This window comes from Scyliorhinus canicula, chromosome 19 (genome assembly GCF_902713615.1).
Source record: "Scyliorhinus canicula chromosome 19, sScyCan1.1, whole genome shotgun sequence".
Taxonomy (NCBI): domain Eukaryota; kingdom Metazoa; phylum Chordata; class Chondrichthyes; order Carcharhiniformes; family Scyliorhinidae; genus Scyliorhinus; species Scyliorhinus canicula.
This window is the reverse complement of record NC_052164.1, coordinates 40876759-40901384: the sequence shown is the minus strand read 5'-3', so window position 1 is coordinate 40901384 and position 24626 is coordinate 40876759. Positions and strand designations below refer to the sequence as shown.

The 24626-nt window shown below is 45.5% G+C and overlaps 1 protein-coding gene across 5 annotated transcripts in view; it reads right to left on the bottom strand.

Moving 5' to 3' along the window:
- The window catches only part of LOC119954069 (rho GTPase-activating protein 27-like), a 242032-nt gene that overhangs the window by 88682 nt on the left and 128724 nt on the right, over nucleotides 1-24626 (bottom strand). The window contains exon 1 of one of the 5 annotated variants that reach the window (XM_038778895.1): nucleotides 9638-9835. The exons of the other annotated variants lie outside the window; for them this stretch is intronic. Coding sequence (XP_038634823.1) covers nucleotides 9638-9715 — 78 coding nt within the window. The 5' untranslated portion in view covers nucleotides 9716-9835. Of the gene's footprint in view, nucleotides 1-9637; nucleotides 9836-24626 lie in introns of those variants that run through there. 5 annotated transcript variants of the gene reach the window in all.

Here is a 24626-nt window from a genome sequence, read left to right as displayed (position 1 = left end):
CACTACCAGGGCACTGCCCTACCCTGTCCCTGTCCACTTGGGGGCTCTAATGGACTCCAAGCCCACCCACATGACCATCACATCTAGTTTCCGTTTTTGGAGACCAGTACTAATTCGGGAAGCCTTGCCAGCGAGGCCGGTAAACCCCAGGAGCCAGGAGACTGACCTCAAATGGGCTGTGCTTATTTAAATGAACTTAATGGTTTGTTTAAATATGCTAATCGCATCGGGCATAGCGGGTGGGGTGCATTGCATGCCTTTCGGTACCAGGATCAAAACCCATTTTTGTCCTCTCCCACTATGCATCTGTAGTAACAGGATCAGTGCTGGGCACAACGCAGTGGGAAAATCGCACCGCTAAGGTGGGTTAAAAGTTTACACCACAGTAAAATGTATTCTTCAATTGTGAACGTATATGTAATACAGAGAAGAGAGAACTTTATCTTGTAATTGTCTATGCTCTACTTGATTTGGCTGCACTCTATCAGCTCTCAGCCATGACTCCGTGGGAGCACGGTCATCTCTGAATCAGAATCTGACAGGTTCAAGTCTCATTGACAAGTGTATGCACTGTTGCGGATAGTCTTGTGGCGAAAATATTACACGGTAGGTTCTTTTCGTCCCCTTGTGCAGATATAAAAGATCCCATGGCACTATTTTCTTTTAAAAATCAGGGTAGTTCCCCTCTATGTCCTGTACAATTTTTATCCCTCAGCCAACATGACTAAATAACAGATTACCTGGCAATTTATCTTATTGCTGTTTCAGGGACTTTACTATACACATTACCTGACTTGCCCCCTACAGTACGACAGCGATAGACCTTCAGAAAGAGAAATAACACTTTGAAAGTGACCAAACTGGACACAAAATGTTAATTTACTTCAGCGAAGGGTGAAAATTCACGATCCTTCCTTCTGCTGAATAATCAGCTGAGCCTTTGAAAACCACTGGAGTTATATGGAAATGTATTTAGCAGTGACGCAGGAACAACCAGGTTGCAAATATCTACGTTTTACCTATTGAGAAAATATAGGTTTTCTTTGGGAAAAGAAAGCGTAGCTTAATCCTAAAATACTGGCAGAAAGTGTGACCAGCAGACTCCACAAGGGCTCCACAATGCTCAGGTGAAGGTTAGTCTGCCTCACCGTCCAGTCTGAGTTTTTATCTCTTTTGATGTTCACATAGATTTTCTAAAACAGGATCCCAGTGGATTTGTTTTCTATCTATCTGAAAAATGAAAATCGCTTATTGTCACAAGTAGGCTTCAAACGAAGTTACTGTGAAAAGCCCCGAGTCGCCACATTCCGGCGCCTGTTCGGGGAGGCTGGGACGGGACTTGAACCGTGCTGCTGGCCTGCCTTGGTCTGCTTTCAAAGCCAGTGATTTAGCCCTGTGCTAAACCAGCCCCTTCAGCTACTGTGGTCACTTTGTAGAAAGCCATCACTGCCCGAACTGAGATCAGTTAACTCAACACAGGCCAGATTGAGCTTGTTAGCTTCCTGAAGTAAAATTTATTTTGAGGTATTTTGATCTGTTAATCACTGAACTGATTGCCTATCTAAACACACAGGCTAGTGCCTGTACCACAATAAGCATGAAGCAAATGAGCTTCACTTTTATAGTTTGGTAATCCCTCAGAGACGCAGAGAGGTTTTCACTATTCTTTATCATATATACAATTCACCCTGCTGCCTTCAATTTTGGTATCATAATGGATAATAAACAGCAGGCTCTTATAACAGATCACATCACTTGAGCTGTTTGCTACTCCATGTTAAGGAAAATCATGCACTCCAAATTGATTAAAATATGTTCTCAAAATGTCTGAGCATGGCCTCTAACCATATCAAAGTGTTTTTAGTTCAGTGGAAGCACTCACATCCAAGTCCCAATCCAGAGATTTGGGTGCATAATCCAGGCTGGTGCAGGCTGGCACTCCACTGTACTGTTGAAGGACTGGTACTACTTTCAGATGAGGCATTAAACTGAGGCTTCATCTGCCTTCTCAGGCACATGTAAAAGATTTAATGGTGCTATTTTGAGCGAGGAAATGTGTTCTCCCCAACAGGGCCTGGTTTAGCACAGTGGGCTAAATAGCTGACTTGCAATGCAGAACAATGCCAGCAGCGCGGGTTCAATTCACATACCGTCCTCCCCAAACACGCGGCGGAACGTGACGACTAGGGGCTTTTCACAGTAACTTCATTAAAGCCTACTTGTGACAATAAGCAACTATTATTATTATTTAATCCTCGACCAATTCTTTTAAAACAGCGTGTCTGGTCATTATTGCTGTATCAAATTGACTGGCTTATATTTTACATTTACAACAGTGAATAAACTTCAAAAGTACTTAATTTGTTGCAAACTGCTTTGGGATATTATGAGGCCATGAAAGACACTACATAAATGCAAGTCGTCCGTTTTCTCAAAATGCTTCATCTACTGAAATCATTTTGGGGCCAGTGACTTTCTGACCAAACAGCTGCATTAACACCGGTCTTTATTTAGTTTATTTAAACTACTCAATCCAGGTTCTTTATCCTAGCACCAAAATTACATGCCCATGCAGGAAACATTAGCACACATAGTTGGTTGGGGAGAACAGCTGGGGAATTAACATCAGTAACGCTTTTGCTCTGCCTCTCTCCCCTTCCATAGTATACCTAGAACTCCTAAAAATTAAAGTACATTGATGTCCCTCACCTGACTGGGCAGAAAAGTACACCTGAAGTAACAGCTGAAATGGATGAGATACATATGGCAAAAGAGAAAGAAAATTAAGGAAATTAAAAGGCATGCGTGCAAGAGGGAGAAAGCCCTGTTTCATTGCAATCAAGCAACACTGAACTTTAATACAATTTGAAAGGAAATGCGCTTCTGGCAAGTCCATTAAAAATAGAAGGTTTGCATATGAAGAATTAAAACACTTTCAGATAGGTGACATTCAGATGCTTAAAAAAGAATCAACTGGTATACGGATCATTTTAGAACCTATGCACGATATGTGCCTGTGTGAGTAGTGCTGCATTAATTTTAACACAGTGCCTTGTCTGCAGGAGTATAATTGCAACCAAAGTGGTAGCCAACATGTACCAAATACTTGCCCCTTTGATTGTTTCTTATTTTGTACAACATACTAAAACAAGAGTTATTTTTGCCACTTGTTAAGTCACACAAACAACTTGGTGTCACATCAGGATGACTTACACAGGTATCGAGGACCTGTTACTGAAGAGAAGCAGTTTTCTACATTGTGTACTTATACATTCACATAGTCTTTGAATGCACCCCACAGGCTATTTTAGAAGGATTGGATCAAATTTCACAATTGATTCCAATGCAAGTAGGTGTATAATATAAATGAACTACAGTTTTAATACTGGTAAACAGATAGCCTGTTTGTGCCATCATGTCATAAAATGTGAGTATTTAGACATTGAGCTAGCACAACTGCATAGCAAACTGGTTAATGGTCCAATGGTGTAATGATGGCTTTACAGAAGTGGGTCACTGACATTTTATTTTTATTCTAAAATAAGCTCCCGGTGGATACAAATCGCGTTGGGCTTTGAGTTAATGAACTGACTGCTTCAGTTAAAGTGAGACATGCAGGCATCAGCCCTAGATGAAACAAACTGACAGAAGGAATGTAGACGCTGAAATGTTGGTGTGTGAATGACATGCAATTTGCCGCTGAAAAGAGAACAGAGGGCCAGTGCAGTGAAGGGCTGAGGAGAAAATACTTATTTGAGATGCAGGTTGGGACGGGAAAGTAAGAATATTTTTCCTGTTGGTGTTGCAGAGTTCATCAAATGAAGGGGAAAGAAATGATGCCAATAAAGTCAAATCCAAACACATGAGCATATTCATAATATATCTCATTTAAATTACATGAAGGGATGCAAGTAATCCCATGGCATGAATTAAAGTTCTCCTGGCTAACATTTATTCTAAAAACAATGTCACTGAAAGGCAGATTGATCATTTATCTCATTGTTGTTTGTGGGAGATTGCTGCAGGCATATAGGTTGTTGCATTTCCTTCTATAACAACCTTGACAATATCACAAAAGTACTCATTTGTTTGTGAATTGCTTTGCGATGTCTCAAGGAAGAGGAAGGCCAGTTTTCTCATTATTTCTATAAACTTCACATGGTCCAGAGAATAACAAAGAACTGATACAGTTAAAAAGTATAATCAACAGTAATGAACCCACATCTGAACAATCACATTCTAGTGAGAAGTCATTTGTCCAGAAAGACCAGTTGTTCCCCAGTACACAAATGCCGTAATTCTTTGGCCGTTCGCTGGCGGCGGGATTCTCTGGTCCTACCAGCATCGTACCCCCACCCGCAATTTCCCGGGCAGTGTGGGGTGGTTTGAATGAGTAATCCTATTGACAGCGGCGGGAGCAGGGAATCCCGCCGCCTGCAAATGGCGCGCTCCACCTCCTGCCACCAAAAAACACGCGGCTGGGAAGCCGGAGAATGTATACATTTTCACTCTCAATTTCAGAAAACACTTGATTGATTATCATTTGTTGTTAATTGGTAAATAGGTTCTTTAAAGGAAATTGCCAAAAACATAAAACTTGAGTAGTATGGCATCAAACAACCATGATTCTCAAGATATCTGAAACTATTGCAACTTCATTCTCACCACTATCTTTGTCATCAGAACAAATTTGTTTATCATCCATTTTATATTTACTGCACTGGTGACAGTGACAACAGACAACAGAGATCTTTGAAAGAATGGCGCAACTCAATAATGCTCAGGATGTAGCTAGCCACCCACTTGAAGCCATGCTTACTTACTCATCGCCCTCAGCAGGCTTGCTGTGTCTCTGATCCAACTCACAGCCTTACCGGGTTCAGATCGTTGACAGAGGTTGCCACTGAACTCGTTCCCTTCTCATCCGAGAGCTTTTCATGATAGTGACCAACATAGTAGCTTCCCTGCCACAATCAGCTCATTGAACTCTTTCTGGCGCTCATCTGCAGTTTTGAGGGGACAAGTGACGATGCCACGTCTCTCCATATGACACAGGAGACATGCTTCAGAAACATCCTCCCATGGGTACCCAGGCGTCTTGCTTTCTCTCTACATCTTGTCCAGGAGAATCTGGACATTTATTTCAGTAAAAGCCTCCTCCTTTGGGTGTCTCTGACAAGTTCTTCAATCAAAATCCTACTTGAGCCTTTGGTACCATTTAATTATAAGTACAACAAGCTCAAGTGCTGAATCTTCAGCCATTTCTAAAAGGTCTCCAGTATGAATTTCCAGCCCCTTCTCCAACACGGTCTTCCTTTTTAAAAATTTTTTTAGAGTACCCAATTAATTTTTTCCAATTAAGGAGCAATTTAGCATGGCCAATCCACCTAGTCTTTGGGTTCTGGGGCGCAACCCATGCAAACACCGAGAGAATGTGTAAACCCCACACGGACAGTGACCCAGAGTTGGAATCGAACCTGGAACCTTGGCGCCGTGAGGCAGCAGTGGTAACCACTGCGCCACTTCCAACACGGTATTCGTGAGTTACGTGGAAGTAACATTAACAAATCCCTGGTGGATATCGAGTTAACTAACTCAGCATTCTCTGCCAAACAATGAGTGTAAATCACATTTCTGGGGCACAACAATGACCAAATGGTTCATCAGAAACAGTTTTTAAAAATTAATTTACAGGATGTGGGCGTTGCTGGCTGGGCCAACATTTGTTGCCCATCCTGGATTATCCTTGACCGAATGACTTGCAAGGCCATTGCAGGGGGCATTTAAGAGTCAACCACATTGCTGTGGGTCAGCTGTCATATGTCGGCCAGACCAGGTAAGGACCGCAGATATCCTTCCTTCGGAACATTAGTGAACCAGATGGTTTTTTTCTGCCAATCGGCAATGATTCCATGGACATCCTTAGGCCATTTAATTCTAGATTATTTTTTATTGAATTCAACTTTCGCCCTCTGCCATGGTGGGATTCAAGCATTACCCTGTGTCTCAGGGTTACTAGTCCCGTGACAACGTCACTACCCCAACGCCTCCCCTCAGCATGATGAAGAAATGATGGAGCTCTGCACAATAAGTTCCCATGGTTCATGATGTGGAGAAATCAAAGACACAGATTTGTATCTCGTCACTCTGTGGGTTGGAGTGTTCAAGGTTGGCTCCCGAGCAAGACATGCTTTTGATTTTAACTTTGAACCAAAGGCTAGTGAGGAATAACTGTAATGATTACAGCAAATTATATTTGCATAGCCCATGCAATGTGACTGTACAGTGTGGTAAGTACTTAGTGAGAATTATTGATGCAATGGCGAAGGGGGAGGTTTTCAGAGACTCGAAGCTAAGACCAAGCATCTTTAAGTCAGTGGGGAGGCAGTAGAGTTTGGTAAGAACAAAGATAATTGGCTATAGTCACGCCAGCTTTAGGTGGAGGATGTTATAGCTTTTCTAATTCTCAATGTGGATCGGGCAATTGGAGAGGACAGCAAAGGCCCAGGGTCCAATGGAAAAATTTAGAAAGCAGTGTCATGCATCGTTAGATAGAGAGAAGTTTACCCCCTCTTCTACATGTTGGTACCAAGAGCAAACCTAGAAAGAAGGAAGAAGAAGGAGAAAGGGTAGAGATCTGGGCAACACCAGAGGTGTCTGATCAGACATGGAAAGATAAATCATGTGAGGAGATAATGGAATGTCCAAATTTGACAGAAGAGAGTAGTATCATTATACAGCAGTACCATTGAAGCTGTACTTGGAGAGGTGCTCTTCAAACAGTTCTGTGATGGTAAGCCTTGTTGTGTTGTTTGAATATCTCCAGAAATAACAGAGTTGTGCAAGAACCCCCAACTCCCTGATAATGTATCTTCAGGGACTGCCCAGTGCACTCCGACATGAGTCAGTGGTAATTTTGTACAACTCAAGATAACAAACTCAATAGTCTGTCATTCATTACACGTGATGCCTGTTAAACTGTAAATGTATCTCAATCAAAATTCTGGGCTTTCGACAAAGTTTTTGACATATCCTATGAGAAGAATTTTCCTTTTGCTTTGCTCACATCGCACAGACAGTGCCCTCTGTGCTTTAGTCAGAACTATGTTTTCTGCAATAGATATTGGTCCATTTAACCCACCCCTCCACCAGTTTCCTGACTGTGATTCTGGAACAGCGCCATATCTTTTTAAGGATCGGTACATTAAGGATTGAACACTGTTAATGCATGCTGTTAATCATGGAGCGGCTCAGAGTCATTATAGTTGCAACACCAAAGTTATGTACACAGGCCTTACTACACCACAAGAGTTGAATCAAATTCTCAGTAAACTATTGTCAGCCAATGTCCAGGGGATAAAGACTTGGGGGGAAGTTAGCAGAAGGAACCTATACTAATGGACTAAGTATAGTACTGTCCACAAGATACCAGACCCAGAGCTTAAGTAAAACTAGGTAGCGACATGGAAGGACATGTCAAGGACTCCTCTCCATATCTGTACCCTCCACTGTAAATATGCGCATAGTTCAGTAATGTTAATAAATATTTATTGGTAACTTCGACAAGGCTGCTTAATGGTGTCGAAGCAATACATGCCATGGGTAGCCACAACCATCAAAATACTTTCTCTGATTATTCACCTAGTCCTTTTTGTAGACATACTGCAGTGAGACAGGAGAGTGTCAGCTGAACCTTCGACAGAAAACCTCCACTGCCTCACTCTTATCCAGCAGATCTGCAACTAAGGCTAGGATTGTTTGGTTCCCCGAACAGCGGGTAACATCATAGGTAGGACAGAAAAACTTGGAGAGTGATCAACAGTCCCGCCCATGGCGATGCTCACCACTGGTGGTCCCGGAAAATCCTGTCCAAAGATTCCCAATCTTCCTGCCGAGGTCGTCCAGGAGATTCCTGGAATCAGGCTTCCTATTTCGAGCGCCAATTCCAACAGCCAGAAGATGCGTAATTTCAATTTCCCACCACAATGTGCCCATATGGATCCCAGACACCAATATGAATTGCTGTGAATAATGACTGACTATTGGCCTGCTGCTGGCCATCCGAAAGAGGTTAAATCCAATTATCTTTAAACCAAATAATTTCCGTCCTTTCCCATGCATTCATTTTCAATGGCAATGGACATCATTTTATTTCTTTCACTCAGCAGTTCATTCCCTTTAGGTCTGCCCGCCAAACTAATTTATCAGCTTTCTTTCTGGAAGCTGGTGCAACTTACTGTGATGATATGCATAAGCAATCTTGTATATTAAATGTATATGACCTCCAACCACTAGGTGGCAGTGAAAACCTACCACGTGACTGTGTCTAGGGGAGTTGGGAGTAAGTCATGTTGGTGGACAGATGTATTTTGCAGTAGCTCTAGATTAATTAGTTTGTGTTAGTTTGTATTATATTTATTACAGTTATCATTACCACGCGTTTGTTTTATAATACATTATTTGAACTAGTCAAGAACTAGATGTTCTGTATTGTATCATTCATACTGGTCAGTCTACAGAACATGGCACTTATATCCGTTGATGTAAATTAATTGATAGCTGATGACCAGCGCTCATCATGCTACACATGTCGCTAAACCAGTAAAGTCAAGGAAGACTCAGCCAGAAAAAGCATTGGCTGTCAGTCGTGGCTCAGTTGGTAGCACTCTCCCCGAGTCAGAAGGATATAGGTTTAAGCCCACTCCAGGGCACAAAAATCAAGGCTGACGCTCCAGTGTAGTTCTGAGGGAGTGTGGCACTGTCAGACGCATCGTCTTAAGATGCGATGTTAAATTGAGGCCATGTCTGCCTGCTGAAGTGGATGTGAAAGATCCCATGGCATTTGTTGAAGAAGGGTGTGCGTTGGGAGGTGGGGGGGGGGGGGGGGGGGGAAGAGTGCTGAGGGCTTCTCTCCTTGCTGTCCTGATTAACATTTGTTCCTCAATCCACATCACAAACCAGATTATCATTGCTGTTTGTGGGAGCTCGCCGTGTGCCAATTGGCTGCTGCGTCTCCGACATTACAACAGTGACTCAACTTACGAAGTACCTCACCAGTTGTAAAGTGTTTGTGAAAGGTGCTATTGAAATGAAGGTCCTTCATTTTGCCATTGGTTATTGTTATTAATGTATATTAAATAAGAGAGTCACCGCACAGCGACTAGCTTAACGGCCTATAGATCAATACCCTCCCAGAGTACGGAAGAGACCAATTGGAGTGGACCAGGTGGACCCTGCTCCTTCACACTCAGTCCTAATGCTGTTTACATAGCGATGCTTCTAATACATGATAAATAGACACTGCTCAGTGCAAATTAAAGATTCTAACCCTATTCTAAACTTGCAGAGCAAAACTCACTCCAGCTATGTCTATGAGAGTTTCTTATAAATCGTTTTGGTTTACAAGCCATCACCGCAATAATTGGCTGATGACATTTCCAAAATACTGAAGAATATTTACCTACTGCACAGATGCACAGGAAGGTATGGGAGGAGGAAGAAAAGGGAAGCAGCTGCCCGTAAAACAGACAGTGACCAGCGCTTTGAGTGTTTTCAGTTGCAAGCTTTTGAAAGTATGGGCAACCACAAGGGAAACCTAATGCCAATCGTGCCCCGTTGATGTTCAAGATTCGCTTACCTGTGAATAGGCTCCAAAAGTCGAGTAGTGGTCCATGTTCTTAGAACCTTGAAATGCCGTGGAAATAACACTGGTCATGTCAACAGAGAGTCTGATTCCAGGCAGTAAACATATCACATCGTGGAGCCCATTGCAACACTATAAAAGGAGGTTAACGACCACATCTGACTGTGGCGTCATTTCCTGGTTAGATTTCGGATCAAGACATAAACAGCAAAACGGAACCTTACTGCTGTCAAGAGTAAAAAGCACACTGAAGTCTGAAGCTTCCTGAGTCTATCGTGTTGGTGCGTGTAACAAAAAAGGAACAGAACACTTTGCGACTAATTTGGTACAGCCTCTGGTTTCTGGATTTGTCATGCATCATTGCTCAGCTTACCGCATTCAGCTCATCTTTGTGCACAGGGAATGTATTTATAAATGGCACATCAGAAAATTCAAGAACCTGTAGGTATTCTGAGATCATTCTTGTGTTTACGAACATATTAACAGTAGAATCACATCCGCCCATATTTATTGACACCAGATACCACTTTCGCACTTCATGATCTAAATTTGCTGAACCAAACACATTCAAAACTGCCACCCAAGTGCAGAGAGGCAAAATCATTTGCTTCATTTGAGGGGATGTGAGGAAAACGTTAATCACCAGGAGGGTAGTGGGAGTCTGGAACTCTCTGCCTGAAAGGGTGGGGGAGGCAGAGACACTTGTAACATTTAAGAAGTATTTAGATGCATACAAGGCTATGGGGCAAGTGCTGGAAACTGGGATTAGAACACTTCGGTGTTTTATTTGACTGGCGCAGACATAATGGGCCAGAGAGCCTTTTCTGTACTGTAGACCTCTATAACTGATGAATTTCCTTTTTTAAATTAGTCCTTGAGTTTTTATATTTGTATCAAAAGAAACAATCAGCTGGCTGGCACACAATCGCAAGGGCTTCTGGATGGACATTCTTTAGAGCATAAATACGGCCAACTACTTTAGTCTTCCACCACACCTCCACTCTGTCTTCACCAGATCTAGCCTATGCCTCCTTGATCTCATGACTCATGAGTTATTTTATTTAGCGTGGCCAATCCACCTACGCTGCACATCTTTGGGTTGTGGGGGTGAGACCCACGCAGACACGGGGAGAATGTGCAAACTTCACATGGACAGTGACCCGGGGATGGGATTGAACCTAGGTCCTCTGTGCCGTGGAGCACCGGTGCTAACCACTGCGCCACTGTGCCATTCAGCAAGGACCACTCTCACCGCGGTAGTTCAAATCCTGCCATTCAACAGATGGTGCTTGTCGTAAGGAACCTGTTTGTGACTTCCCATGTTTACAGGTTGTCACTGGTCAGAATTTCTATGCTACCCTTCCCTGTCCCCGCTCCCCAGTGGGTTCTGAGGCAAACTGGTGGTTGGTGAGGGGAACGTGAAATTGTATGGGTGCGATTCACTCTGAGTTGTTGCCCGCCCTGACCTTGTAGCAATTTTATCCTAGGGAGGGCAGGGCCTCGGAGGGAAAACTTTCCTCGCCACAGTTAAGGCCCTTAAGCAGCTAATTAATGCCCACTTATGGGCCGTTTCCTGCCCCGCCTTATTTTGAAGGAGGGATGTTAAACTGAAATAAAGGAATCTGGATGCTAGAAATAGGAAATATAAAACTGGAAAAACCCGGCAGCATCTGTGGAGAAACAGAGTTAATGTTTTGAGTCTTACACAGACTTCAATCGTTAACTCTGTTTCTCCCCCCACAGATGCTGCCAGACCTGCTGAGGATTTCCTGACATTCAACTGAGGCTCTGTCCGCCCACTCAGGTAAATGATACCAGAACACTATCAGCTGGATTCTCCAGAATCCCCAGGGAGCGGCGCGAATCCTGCCCCAACGCCCCATCGCCGGCTGCCGTATTCCCCGGCGCCGGTTTTCGGGCGGAGTTCACGCCACGCTGGTCGGGGGCTGTTAGCAGAGCGGACTCCCCGGCAATTCTCCGGGCCCTGATGGGCCAAGCGTCCGTCCGTTTTTTGCTAGTACCGCCGCGTGAGTTACGCATTGTCCCACACGGCGGGACCTGGCAGGAACGTTGGCGGGGACAGTCCTCTGGGGGCGCGGGGGGTGGGGGGGGTTCCGATCCGACCCCGTGGTAGGACCCCACTGTGGCCTGGCCCGCGATCGGGACCCATCGGGCTGCAGGCAGGCCTGTGCCATGGGGCCACTCCTACCTTCCGCGCCGGCCCCTGTAGGGCTCCGCCATGGCCGGCGCGGAGAAGAGAACCCCACGCATGCGGCAAAACACGCCGGCGGTTCTGCACATGCGCAAGATCATGCCACCCCTTTGGCGCATGCGAGAACTCAAGCAGTCCCTTCGGCACCGGCTGGCGCGGCACCAACCCCTCCAGCGTCCACCTAGCCCACGGAAGTGCAGAGAATTCCGTACTTCAGGGTCTATTGACGCTGGAGTGGTTGGCGCCGGTTTTCCCTCCGGCGTGGGACTTAGTCACCAGAAAAGGAGAATCCCGTCATATTTTGATGAATAGGGGAGTTATTACTGGTGCCCAAGCCAATAATTGTCTCTCCATCAACATCCCAATGACAGATAGTCTAGCCGCTATCCTAAGGGCAGCACAGTAGCACAGTGGTTAGCACTATTGCTTCACAGCATCAGGGTCCCAGGTTCAAATCCCTGCTTGGGTCACTGTTTTTTCGGAGTCTGCACATTCTCCGTGTCTGTGTGGGTTTCCTCCGGGTGCTCCAGTTTCCTCCCACAAGTCCCGAAAGATGTGCTTTTAGGTAGTTTGGACATTCTGAATTCTCCCTCACTGGTACGCGAACAAGTGCCTGAAACTGGGGCGGGATTCTCCGTGAACCGGCGGGGCAGTCCGCACCGGCACCGAGGAGTAGCGTGAACCACTCCGGTGTCGGGCCCCTCCGAAGGTGCGGAATCCTCCGCACCTTCCGGGGTTTGGCCGGCGCCGTAGGGGTTGGCACCACGCCAACCAGCGCCGAAGGGGCTGGCAATGGTTGGCGTATGCGCAGGAGCACCAGTGTGTGCTAGCGTGGTCCCAGCGTATGCGCAGGGGGGTTCTTCTCCGCACCGGCCATGGTGGACCGTTGCAGCGGCCGGCGCGGAAGGAAAGAGTGCCCCCACAGCACAGGCCCACCCGCGAATCGGTGGGCGCCGATCGCGGGCCAGGCCACCATGGGGGCACCCCCCCGGGGCCAGATCACCTGTGCCCCCGAGGACTCCACAGGCCGCCCGTAGAGCCAGGCCCCGTCAGTAAGGATCTGGTTTGATTTACGACGGCCGAAAACGGGCGGCTGCTTGGCCCACCACGGGCCGGAAGTGGAAGAAACATTATTGCAGCACAGTGAGCAAATTACCTCGATGGGGAAGGAGATGCGGAAGGTGATAGAGATCAACAAGGATCTGCGAGCCAAAATGGATGACTTGGAAAACAGATCCAGGCGACAGAATCTGAGGATTGTGGGTCTTCCCGAAGGAGTGGAAGGCCCGAGGCCGAATGAGTATTTTGCCATGATGTTGGTGAAGCTATTGGGGGAGGGGGATGACCCCCTCCCGATATGAACTGGATCTGACTCACCGGTCGTGGAGGCCTGTTCCAAAGGAGAGTGAGCCGCCGAGAGTAGTAACTTTGTGTTTTCATAGGTACAGTGTGAAGGAGAAGGTCCTGTGCTGGGCAAAGCAGAAGCGGGTGGTGCAGTGGGCTGGAGCTGATATACGCATATATCAGGACTACACAGTGGAGCTGGTGAGGAGGCGGGCTGCCTTCAGCTGGGTGAAGAAGGCACTGTACATCAGTAAGGTGCAGTGCGGCATAGTATACCCAGCTAAATTGAGGATGACCTACAAATCCAAGGGCTTTTATTTCGGGACAGCGGAAGCAGCGGAGGAGTTTGCAAAGGCAGGACTGTGGTTGAATTGAGAAGTGGACATGTATCGATGTAGCCTCATGTAACTGTATTTTTTCACTGCGGTTGGTGTATGTGCAAAATGACCTAACGTTGTATATACTTGGACAAGGGAAGAGATGGGACTTTCGCTTGCAATGATGGTTCTTTGCGGCTTGGGTGTGTATGCGGGGTCTGTGTGCTCAAGGGGAGTTCCTGGTTTTTCTGGGACCGGGCAAGGGGGAAGAGACCTGGGCGGGGGCCGCCACGCTGGCCGGCTAAGCCGGGAGTGAGGTGGGGGGAGGGGCTGCGGCCATCGGAGCCCGGCAGACCAGGGCCCGATGAGTCTAGCCGGAGTGGAAAGTTGGGAAGGAAGGAACAGAGGTTGGAGGGAGGAGTTTTGTAAAAGGAAGTGTAGGGGAGGAGTCGGGGATGGGGGAGAAAGGCTCGCGATGCATGGGTGTCATGTACGGTACTCTTTCGGGGATTGGATGGCATTGAATGTTGGGGGGTGGGAGGACTCTATAGGTTAGCGGTGACCAATGGCAATTCCTGATTCCTTTTTCTTTTTTTCTGTTTTTTTTTTCTCCTTTGATTGTCCCGCAGTGGGATGGTTTGTTTTATTTGATGCTTATATTGCCAGGGGGGTCATTGTTTGGGGTGGTGGGAGGATGTGATCATTGTTGTTGATAAGGGAATTGACTTTGTATTTGTTACTGTTTACTACTTGTAGGTGGGGTGTAAATTTTGAAGAAAATGTGAAAATGGAGAAAAAATTTTTTTTTTTAAAAGATACTGCATCAATTAAACGTTAACGATTGGGACCAACAGATTGGCATCCCTTTCCTGTCAATAAAGTACTTTTGAAGTTACAGGGATACCCAGGGATAACAATCAAAGGTAGGCAAATGGAGGTGAGGCACAGATCAGTTGAGGATAAAATAAAAAGGTAGAATGGGCTGTCGGGGTCGTCTACTCGTTTTCCCAGTTCAAATTCACAACAGATTACCTATCAGGAATTGGGCCTATTGGTTGCTAGTTTTTAGTATCAGAGAGCCAAATCTGGAGCATATGCTTTCCAATATTAGTGTAACCACAACAATCGGGTTGGGTTTCTGAGGAAAGGCTAGATATCGCTCCACCATTTTTGAATCTACACTCATTAGTTTTTACGACAAAGGTTAGGATTCATCCACAAATATGTGGACAGTCAGCCTGGTGAAGAAAAATGGTTAAATTAGGCAATAGTGAGCAAGAATGTATATATCGAAGGACTGTATAGCAAGCCAAATGCTAAAACAAATGTTGCGAATAAAGCAGAGGTGAACTCCTTAAACATACAGAGTTGGTGCTCCTCGTGCTCTATATTTTCATTCACTTCTGCCAGGGTTGCTTTGCTAAAGGTGTATGTTTCATAGGTGTCAGCTGTGAGTCAGTGGGCAGCACTCCTACTTCTGGCTGAAAAGGTTATGGATTTAAGTCCCACTCGATATAGTGGAGCACAAAATCTAGCCTTGGGCTCTGGCGCAGTTTTTGGGAGTGCTGCCCTGTCAGATGTTTTTGAGTGAGACATTAAACTTCCCAGGTGGATGTAAAATATCTCATCTCACTATGTCAAATAATAGCTGGGGACTTTCCTACGTGTCTTGATCAATATTCCTTCCTCAATTATTTGTTTGTTATTTTACTGCAGGTTGCCCACAATCTGAAGCATGCTGTCTGCATATTGGAGGTTGTGCTTCCTGCACCACAACACAGTGACTACACATCAGTAGCATTTCAGAGAATCCTAGAGTGCAGAAGGAGGCCATTCAGCCCATCGGGTCTGCACCGATCCTCTGAAAATATACTCTGCCTAGGCCCACTCTCCTGCACTCCCCCCATAACCCCACCCAATCTTTTGGACACTAAAGGGGAATTTAGAATGGCCATTCCACCTAACCTACACAACTTTAGATTGTGGGAGGAAACCGTAGCACTTGGAAGAACTCATGCAAACACAGGGAGAATGAGCAAACTCCACACTACAGTCACCCAAGGCTGGAATTGAACCCAGGTCCCCAGCACTGTGAGGCAGCAGTGCTAACCACTGTGCAACCGTGCTGCCATATTTGATTGGCTGTAAAGTGGTTTGGGACATGCAGAGGTTATGAAAGATGCTATATAAATGCAAGTTATTTCTTCAAGTGGTGTTGAATCCCAAAAAAATGTATTTTATTCAGTCACTCAGTCAGTAAATTAAGGGTGTTTACCAGAATGAAATGAATCAATAAAGGCCCAAGTTCAATCCCCATTGTGTGCTTAGTTTGTTAGGTAATGGTAAGGATGTAATTGCTGCTCTCAATACCCTCCATGCGAAGGTGGATAAAAGTGGCCAGGCATTCCTACACCTGCATCTTGTTCAGGAAACTCCTGAATAGTGGTGGTTGGTGGGTCTGGCTGAATTTGGGGAGATAAACACGTGCATTGATAAGCTAATGAATTATCGAGGCTTCCACCGACGAGAAAATGTACCTTTCTTCAGGTTTAGAGCTACTGAGATCAGGCCCCATTACCAAGGCCAGGAATCTCTGTTGTACAACAGAAACCCTCGAAACAATGCACCTTCAAATTAAAAAAAAATCCATTCAGTTTGTGACACAATCAGCCTCTGCTGAAGTGGAAGCAAACTCTCTTCACACTGCATTTCAACAGTTCTTTGAAACAACCTGCATTTCAATCTTGCGTACTTTCTGTAGATGACAAACAGATTATGACAAGGGTATTAACCCTTACTTTGCCTCTGTGCTGGTGTTTTCAAAAGAGCTGCATTTCATTAAAATATTCCCATACCTTCCTTTATTAACGTGTTCAGAGAAGGAAGTAAATGAGATGGGGTAGGCAGTATTGAAATGGGAAATCAATGCAAGGATCATTTAGTTTGAGCTTAAAAGTTTAGATCATGCTACGTGAGATATTTCATCAGCTTCCAAATGGTGAAAGAGAGAGAGAAAGGGAGGGGACAAATCTGCAAAGCAATGTTTGTGATGTGTAGAACATGATACTGGGGTACTTTAATAACCCAAATATTGATTTGGATGAAGGGAAGAAGGGGGAGGGATTGCTGAAATGTGTTCAGGAGAACTTCCTTGATCAGTATGTTCCTGTCCCAATTAAACAAAATGGCATTCGTGGACCAGATGCCAAGAAATGAGCTTGGTAAGTGGGCTATAGCTTAGATCTTCGCCCCCAAGTTGCGAATACAAACCTGGCCTGGGGAAAAGAGTCCCAGAAGTCAGAATGTTTGCTTTTTTTTGGGGGGCCGCTCTCCTCCACATACTCCCCATGCCCTATTAATGCCACCTCATGCCCCCTGCCCACTCCCATACCCTCCATGTCACAGTATGCCCTGTATCCAGCTCCATTACCACCCATACCCTCCATGTCAACATATGGCCCTGTGTCCATTCCAAGCATTGTTTTCCAAGTAGTTCTTTCAAACATTTAAAGAGCAGGACTTTTCAATGCATTGCCAGCTTGACAGCTCCCTTTGACAGTCAGAATTATTGTTTCTTGGCCTTTTGCCTAAGATGAAGCATCAAATCAAGCCCAAGATGAGGTGCAATGTCTTTTCATGTCAGCTTGGTTTGTGTGTATCTCTCTTGTGGGGACCATTAATTGGCTTCAATGTAAATTGTTTTTTGGAGCAAACTATGGGATGCATTAACGGTTTGCCTTGTCCACTCTGTGCATTGGTTTTGTAACTTTAAGGATGGGGTAAAAAAAATTTAAAATAAAAATGTAGAAAAAGACAGTCAGATTTAACAGATCCTCTTGACAGGGGACCTTTGGCTAGTTCCTCTGTCAGTTTTGACAGTTGATTTTGACAGGTCGGTTGACAATTGGTTTTGACAGGTCTGTTGACAGTTCCTGTGAGCTTGACAGTAATGAGTTTATGCATTCCTTATGCACATTTATGCCAACTTTTAATATTTCCGAAGGGCTCCTGACCTCCACCAAAGGGCCCCTTGCCTCCCTCTAAGGTGTCCAGGGAAATGTTCCAAAGGGGTACCGTACCTCTCCAAAGGTGCACCTGGCTATCCTCATGGTAAGTTCAGACCTGCTTTGATCTGGTCGAGGCTGCACACTCCAGGTTTCACACTACAGGGATGCAACAATCAGTATTGTGTGGAGACAGCAGATACCATAAATGGCTAGCCAGCTCTGTGAACCGTGCCTGTAAAAATGCACGGCCCTCCCCCACGGTAGCATTGTAGGGCAGCACGGTAGCATTGTAGGGCAGCATGGTAGCATTGTGGATAGCACAATCGCTTCACAGCTCCAGGGTCCCAGGTTCGATTCGGGCTTGGGTCACTGTGCGGACTCTGCACATCCTCCCCGTGTGTGCGTGGGTTTCCTCCGTATGCTCCGGTTTCCTCCCACAGTCCAAAGATGTGCAGGTTAGGTGGATTGGCCATGCTAAATTGCCCTTAGTGTCCAAAATTGCCCTTTGTGTTGGGTGGGGTTACTGGGTTATGGGGATAGGGTGGAGGTGTTGACCTTGGGTAGGGTGTTCTTTCCAAGAGCTGGTGCAGACTCGATGGGCCGAATGGCCTCCTTCTGCACTGTAAATTCTATGTAAAAAAAATTCCATCTGTAGTATTGGCAGCACGGTAACACAGTGGTTAGCACTGTTGCTTCACAGCGCCAGGATCCCAGGTTCGATTCCCGGCTTGGTTCACTGTCTGTGCAGAGTCTGCACGTTTTCCTCGTGTTTGCATGGGTTTCCTCCGCGTTCTCTGGTTTCCTCCCACAAGTTCCGAAAGACGTGCTGTTAGGTAATTTGGACATTCTGAATTCTCCCTCTGGGTACCCGAACTGGCGCCGTCATGTGGTGACTCGGGGCTTTTCAGAGTAACTTCATTGCAATGTTAATGTAAGCTTACTTGTGACAATAAAGATTATTATTATAGTGGCGTGTTCATGGGCTGGATCTTAAAATTTCCAGCCACTTTTGCCATTTTCACCTCTCCGTTGTGGGAAAATTCAAGTTACATGTCCGAGGAGGAATGTTTGTGGGAGGAAACTGGAGCATGGGGAGGAAACCCATGCAGACACAGGGAGAAAGTGCAAACTCTGCACAGACAGTGACCCAAGTGGGAATCGAACCTGTGACCCTGGTTCTGTGAAGCAACAGTGCTAACCACTGTGCTACCATGCCATCCACTATTCATGGGGAGAGGGGGCCGGTGCTTTGCCTTTGCCTGCCTAATCGCCCACCGAAGCATTTTGCTTGGCTGGCGACCAGCAGCACCATACAAAGCTGTAGACTGGCTTTCCGGCCTATTGGAATTTTCACCTGAAGAAAACCAAATTCACCATAAGGGGGTCGGAAGAGTGCTTCCTCAAGATGTGGGAGCCATTCACCAACTTGTTCCAGGACCTGTTTGAAGCCAGCAGCTAATATTGCTACCGAGGCAGACGACAGGGGGCAGAGAGCAAGGTCACAAAAAGAGGACCTGACAGCAGGATCAAACGGTCCCAGGCAGAACGGGGACAAACACAGACCGAACTAACCCTGTTCGCGCCACTTCCCCCCACCCCAAATGGAAACATGCAAATAAAACCTACAAACAAGCCCAGCTAATGCACATACACAAGGGGGCTGGAATGGGGGCGATGTTATCTGGGTACTTTGCATGTTTCACTCCCTTCTTCTTTTTTCTGATTGTACTGCCACATGTAAAAAAACAAACCCCAATAAACCTTTGGTTAGAGTTTTGTGCCCGGTTCTGGTCACTGCAATTTAAGAAATATGTGAAGGTCCTCGAGGAGCTGCAGGGGGGAATTATCAGAATGGTTCCAGTGGTGGGGAGGGGTTTAGTTGCAAGCTTAGGTTAGAAAGGTTGCGTTTGTTCTCCTTGGAGCACAGAAGACTGAAGGGAAACTTTGCTCATGATTTACAAGATTATGACAGTCTTAGATATGGTGGACAAGGAACAAATTCTCCCGTTAACTAATTTTAGGTGGGGCAGCACGGTGGCGCAGCCTCACAACCCCGAGGACCCAGGTTCAATATTGGCCCTGGGTCACTGTCCATGTGGAGTTTGCACATTCTCCCCGTGTGTGCATGGGTCTCACCCCCACAACCCAAAAGATGTGCAGGGCAGGTGGATTGGCCACGCTAAATTGCCTTTTAACAAACCCTAATGTTTCAGGATGTCACGGAGTGTCCACACTGAGATGCGTCAAAGAAACTTTGGTTTATTTACAAGGCTGTAACACACAGCCCACGGTAGTTCCCAAACAGCCCTTGACAGGTCAGTGCTGAACTGGCCGAACATTATATGCAACACCGATTGAATTTCCCCCGCCCCCTTAACGTGGGAGCTCATACCCTGCAAAGGACGCGGGGCAGACAATCATTCCCACCCCGTACATCCCCTGCGGGTTATGACATAATGGTGCAAGACAATGGAACATAGATTTAAGATTTTCAACATGACATGCACTGAGGAAGAACTTTTTTTGCTGTGAGTATTAATGACCTGGAACCTGCTGTCCATGTGGCTAGTAGAAGTGAAAACTATCAATGGTTTCAGAAGGAAATTGGGTGGGTACTTGAAGGAAATAAATTTGCAGTTGCAGGGTTACAGAGTTTAAGCGCGGCAGTGGGACTGACTGGACTGCTCTGTGGGTGCCAGCATAGACTCAATGGGCCGAATGGCCTGCTCTGTGCTGTAAATGTCTCTACAACAGCGACTATACTTCAAAAGTTCTGCATTGGCTAAAGAGCTCTTGGAATGACGTGAGATCCTCAATGATGCTATGAAGACACAAGTAATTTCTTCGTAATTGGAGTGTGGAAGCCAACAGTTTTATATTTTACAGTTATATCTTTCTCTATTCTGCTGTGCAAAAATAGGGAGCTGGTGCTGTTTCCTATTTTCACATTAATACAAACTAACCATGTCAAACTACTGACCCATGAAAAGGAGGGATCATAATTCTGCTGAGAGAGTAAGGATACTGTTCCCCAGTGCGGGAATCAATGTCAAGAGGACATAATCTTAAAATTAACACTTGGGCCATTTAGGAATGAAATGAGGAAGCACTTCTTCCCACAGAAAGGTCAGTGAATCAGGAACTGAGGGCGAGATCTATCGGCTGCATTATACCCGAAAGGCAGCGAGGCACAACACGACGTGTAGATGCTGGGAAATCCATCTTCCGGGATCTACCCACTGGCCATGCCTTGCGAGATCTAACGTAATCTCGCGAGACGTCGCAATGTGAATCCCGCTCATTGTGGGTGGGATCGCTTTTTGGCAAATCTGCATATTAGAGTGAGACAGCTAATCTTGCTCTAATATGCACTCCCATAGTCTACCCAAGGCGTGGGATTTAACTCACTCGCCTTGGAGACCTTGGCGAGCACTGTTCAGTGGTGTTCTCCAGAAACAGCGACCAGACAGAATGGCACTCGTGGGGTTCTCTCAGGGGATCGGAGGCCCCTAGGTGATTGTTCCCTGAGCAGTGTGGTACCCTGGCAGTAACAGCCTGGCAGGGGCAATTTCAGGGTGCCAGGCTGGCATTTTTCCTGTGTCGTGGATTGGGACTGAGGTTGCCCAGTGCGGGTGGGCGCCTGAAGACCCTCCTTATTGGTGAGTTGGGGCTTTGCAGGCATCATGTCGGGGTTTGAGAGATGGGGGACACCATTTTAAAATTGTGTCGCGATCTCCTCCTGTACTGATGAGTTCCAGTAAGTGCATTCCCCGCTGAGGCCCCCAATCTATCCGAATGGCCGTTCGGTAGTATGGTGTTTCTCGGTGCTCCGAGCGAGCACCGGGAAACACCCGGCTAATCGCGCTGTGGAATTCTGTTCCCATTCCGGTCGATCGTGCCCTTAAAGTCTGTAGAGGCTGGGTCAACAGAATTTTTCAGAATTGAGATTGATAAGATTTTTGGTGGCTGAGGAATATTGAAGAGGGACAGGTAATTTAGGCAGATACACGTAAAGATCAACCATATCCTGATTGAATAATCAAACAGGCAGTGGGTGGATGAATGGCCTTTTCCTCTCCCTGTGTGGACTCTGGCAGCCATGAAAGAGACATCAAATTTCCCTCCACACCTAACTACTGAAGCCTCTTCAATATCGACTAGGACTTGGGAATGATCGATCAAGTAATTTAAATACAACTAGGGGTTTCAGTGTCACAACTCCCATGTAACTCAGAAGTAGCGTGTTAGAGAAGAGGTGAAAATTATACTATTAACCAGCAGGAGTGAAGGCATCAGGCTGGAACATGTGCCATCAAAGTACAGTATGCTAATTATTTGAATATGGAGTTACCATCCTTTCCATAATGATTTGCATTTTTTTATTTCACATATCCCACAACCCTTTCCAAGGGCTTTGTTGCAATTTAATTTCCATAAAGCTTGGGCTCTTGCAACCTGCAGATCCAGAGCAACATGGGCCTGATTAAGGGCTTATGTGGCTCCCAGCCGTAATTAATCAAATCCATTTTGATGGTAATTGAATATCTTGTTTCATTTTATTTTAAAAAATCAATATTACACTTGTGAGAAACAATTTTTTGTAAAAAAAAATTTGAAGCCTTGTTTTTCATGATTATTGGCCTTTGAGTCGCTGCCCTGCGGATTTTAAGATATGGTAATTTTTACGATTTTCAAAAGAAAAAAATGGCTGTTCTTGTTGTTCAGGTGGAGATGGAGATGGAGGTGGCGATGGCTAACAGCTTTAAATTCCTAGGTGTGCATATCACCAACAATATGTCCTGGTCCACCCACGTCGACGGTACGACCAAGAAAGCACAACAGTGCCTATACTTCCCTCAGGAAACTATGGAAATTTGGCATGCCCACATTAACTCTTACCAATTTTTACAGATGCACCCTATCTGGGTGCATCAGAGCTTGGTATGGGAATTGCTCGGCCCAAGGCCGTAAGAAACTAAAGAGAATTATGAACACAGTCCGGTCCATCAGGTGAACCCACCTCCCATCCATTGACTCTGTCCACATCTCCCACTGCCTCGGGGAAGCGGGCAGCATAATCAACGACCCCTCCCACCCGGGTTATTCTCTCTTCCAACCTCTTCCATTGGGCAGAAGATACAAAAGTCTGAGAACACGGACTAACAGATTCAAAATCAACTTCTGGCCCACTGTTACCAGACTCCTAAATGATCCTCTTATGGACTGAACTAATCTCTCCACGCATCTTTTCTACTGAGTAGCACTACACTCCATATGCTTCACCCAATGTCTATGTCTATGTGTTACATTTTGTATTTATTGTACATCCTATGTTTTTCATGTATGGAATGATCTGCCTGGACTGTACGCAGAACAATACTTTTCACTGTACCTCAGTACATGTGACAATACATCTAAATCTAAGGTTTTGATGCCTCCCATGCAGTGACAGACAATATCTCACTTCTTCTCTCCCAGCCTCTTATGCAGCAATAAGACAACTCCATTCAACTCCCATCTGAGGTACAGCACCTTGAATACTGCAGCACTCCCACAGTCAAGAACTGGTTTTGCCTAAGGTGTAGCACTGTTCTTCCCTGTGTTATGTGTAGGATGTATGTGTGTTAGTGACCTCGACACATAGTGCAGAAGACATTTTACCCAGTCACTGCTCTATCTTCGCAAAGCCTGCCCATGAGAACAAGATTAACTCAGATAGGATACCCTCCTCCTGTTTAATGGCTTGACAGACTACTGTATAATGGTTACACTACTGGACTGATAATCCAGAGAATGTGAGTTCACAATGGACTTTTTCAATGCTGAATTAAGTTTATAAGTTATTATCAGTACAAAATAATTATGAAGTTGATGAATCTGCGAGGTCTTTGTTAAAAAGGAAACTGAACAATGTCATTTAGGTGAAGGAAACATGCTGTTCTTACCAGGTCTGGTCTATATATGGTGTCCAGGCCCATAATAATGTGGTTGACTCCTGACTGTGTTCTTAAATGGTCCAGCAACCAACTAGGGCCTCACGGTAGCACAGTGGTTAGCACTGTTGCTTCACAGCGCCAGGGTCCCAAGTTCGATTCCCGGCTTGGGTCACTGTCTGTGTGGCGTCTAAACGTTCTGCCCGTGTCGTGGGTTTCCTCCGGGCGCTCCAGTTTCCTCCCACAAGTTCCGAAAGACGTGCTTGTTAGGCGAATTGGACATTCTGACTTCTCCCTGTGTGTACCTGAACAGGCGCCGTAGTGTGGCGACTAGGGGCTTTTCACAGTAACTTCATTGCAGTGTTAATGTACGCCTACTTGTGACAATAATAAAGATTATAATAAAGATTATGAGATTATTATGATTATGGATGCGCGATAAAGGCAGGTGGCGCCCACATAGCAACAATGAATTCTAAAGACTGTCACTCACACATGGCAGTTGGCTTGTTGGATGAATCACTGAGAAGCAGCACTGGACAATGAATCAATGCATTCAGGAAGAAGCAGGGAGCAGAGGTGACCCAGCAGAGACACTTAATCAAACCGTAGTAACTTGACTTGACAGGAGGGCACTTAGTCCCTGTAATGCAATCTTCCGAGAGCACAGTGTCACTTTGAGAGCAGCACTATTGTATTTGACATACATCTATTTGCACTAGCTTCACTATTTATTTCAGAATATGAGGTTTCAGATCGAGTCAAACACAGCCAGCTGTCATTTGACTTTTTGATAAGTTGTGCTGCCTCAGTCTGACCATCACTGTGACCTTTGAAAAGACTCATCAAACCATTAATGTTTAACTATACAGGCTGGCACTTGTTGACTGTGTTTTTGACTCATTAATTCTGCCTCTCCTACACTGGTCAATCCAAATCTGTTAGATCAAGAGCTGTAATAGCCATAACTGCACCTCAAAACTGGACAGCAGTTGTTAAAATGCTTGCTACTTCCTTGAGCAGCTCACAGGCAGGAAAAGAAGCTTAAAAGAAACAGTTTTAACTCACAAAGCCGACTGAGAACTTAACCTGCCCAGAGATCTATGAATCCTAAACACGACAGAAGTGAACAAGTTCTACACAAACTATCAGCAGCAGAGTGCACCACAC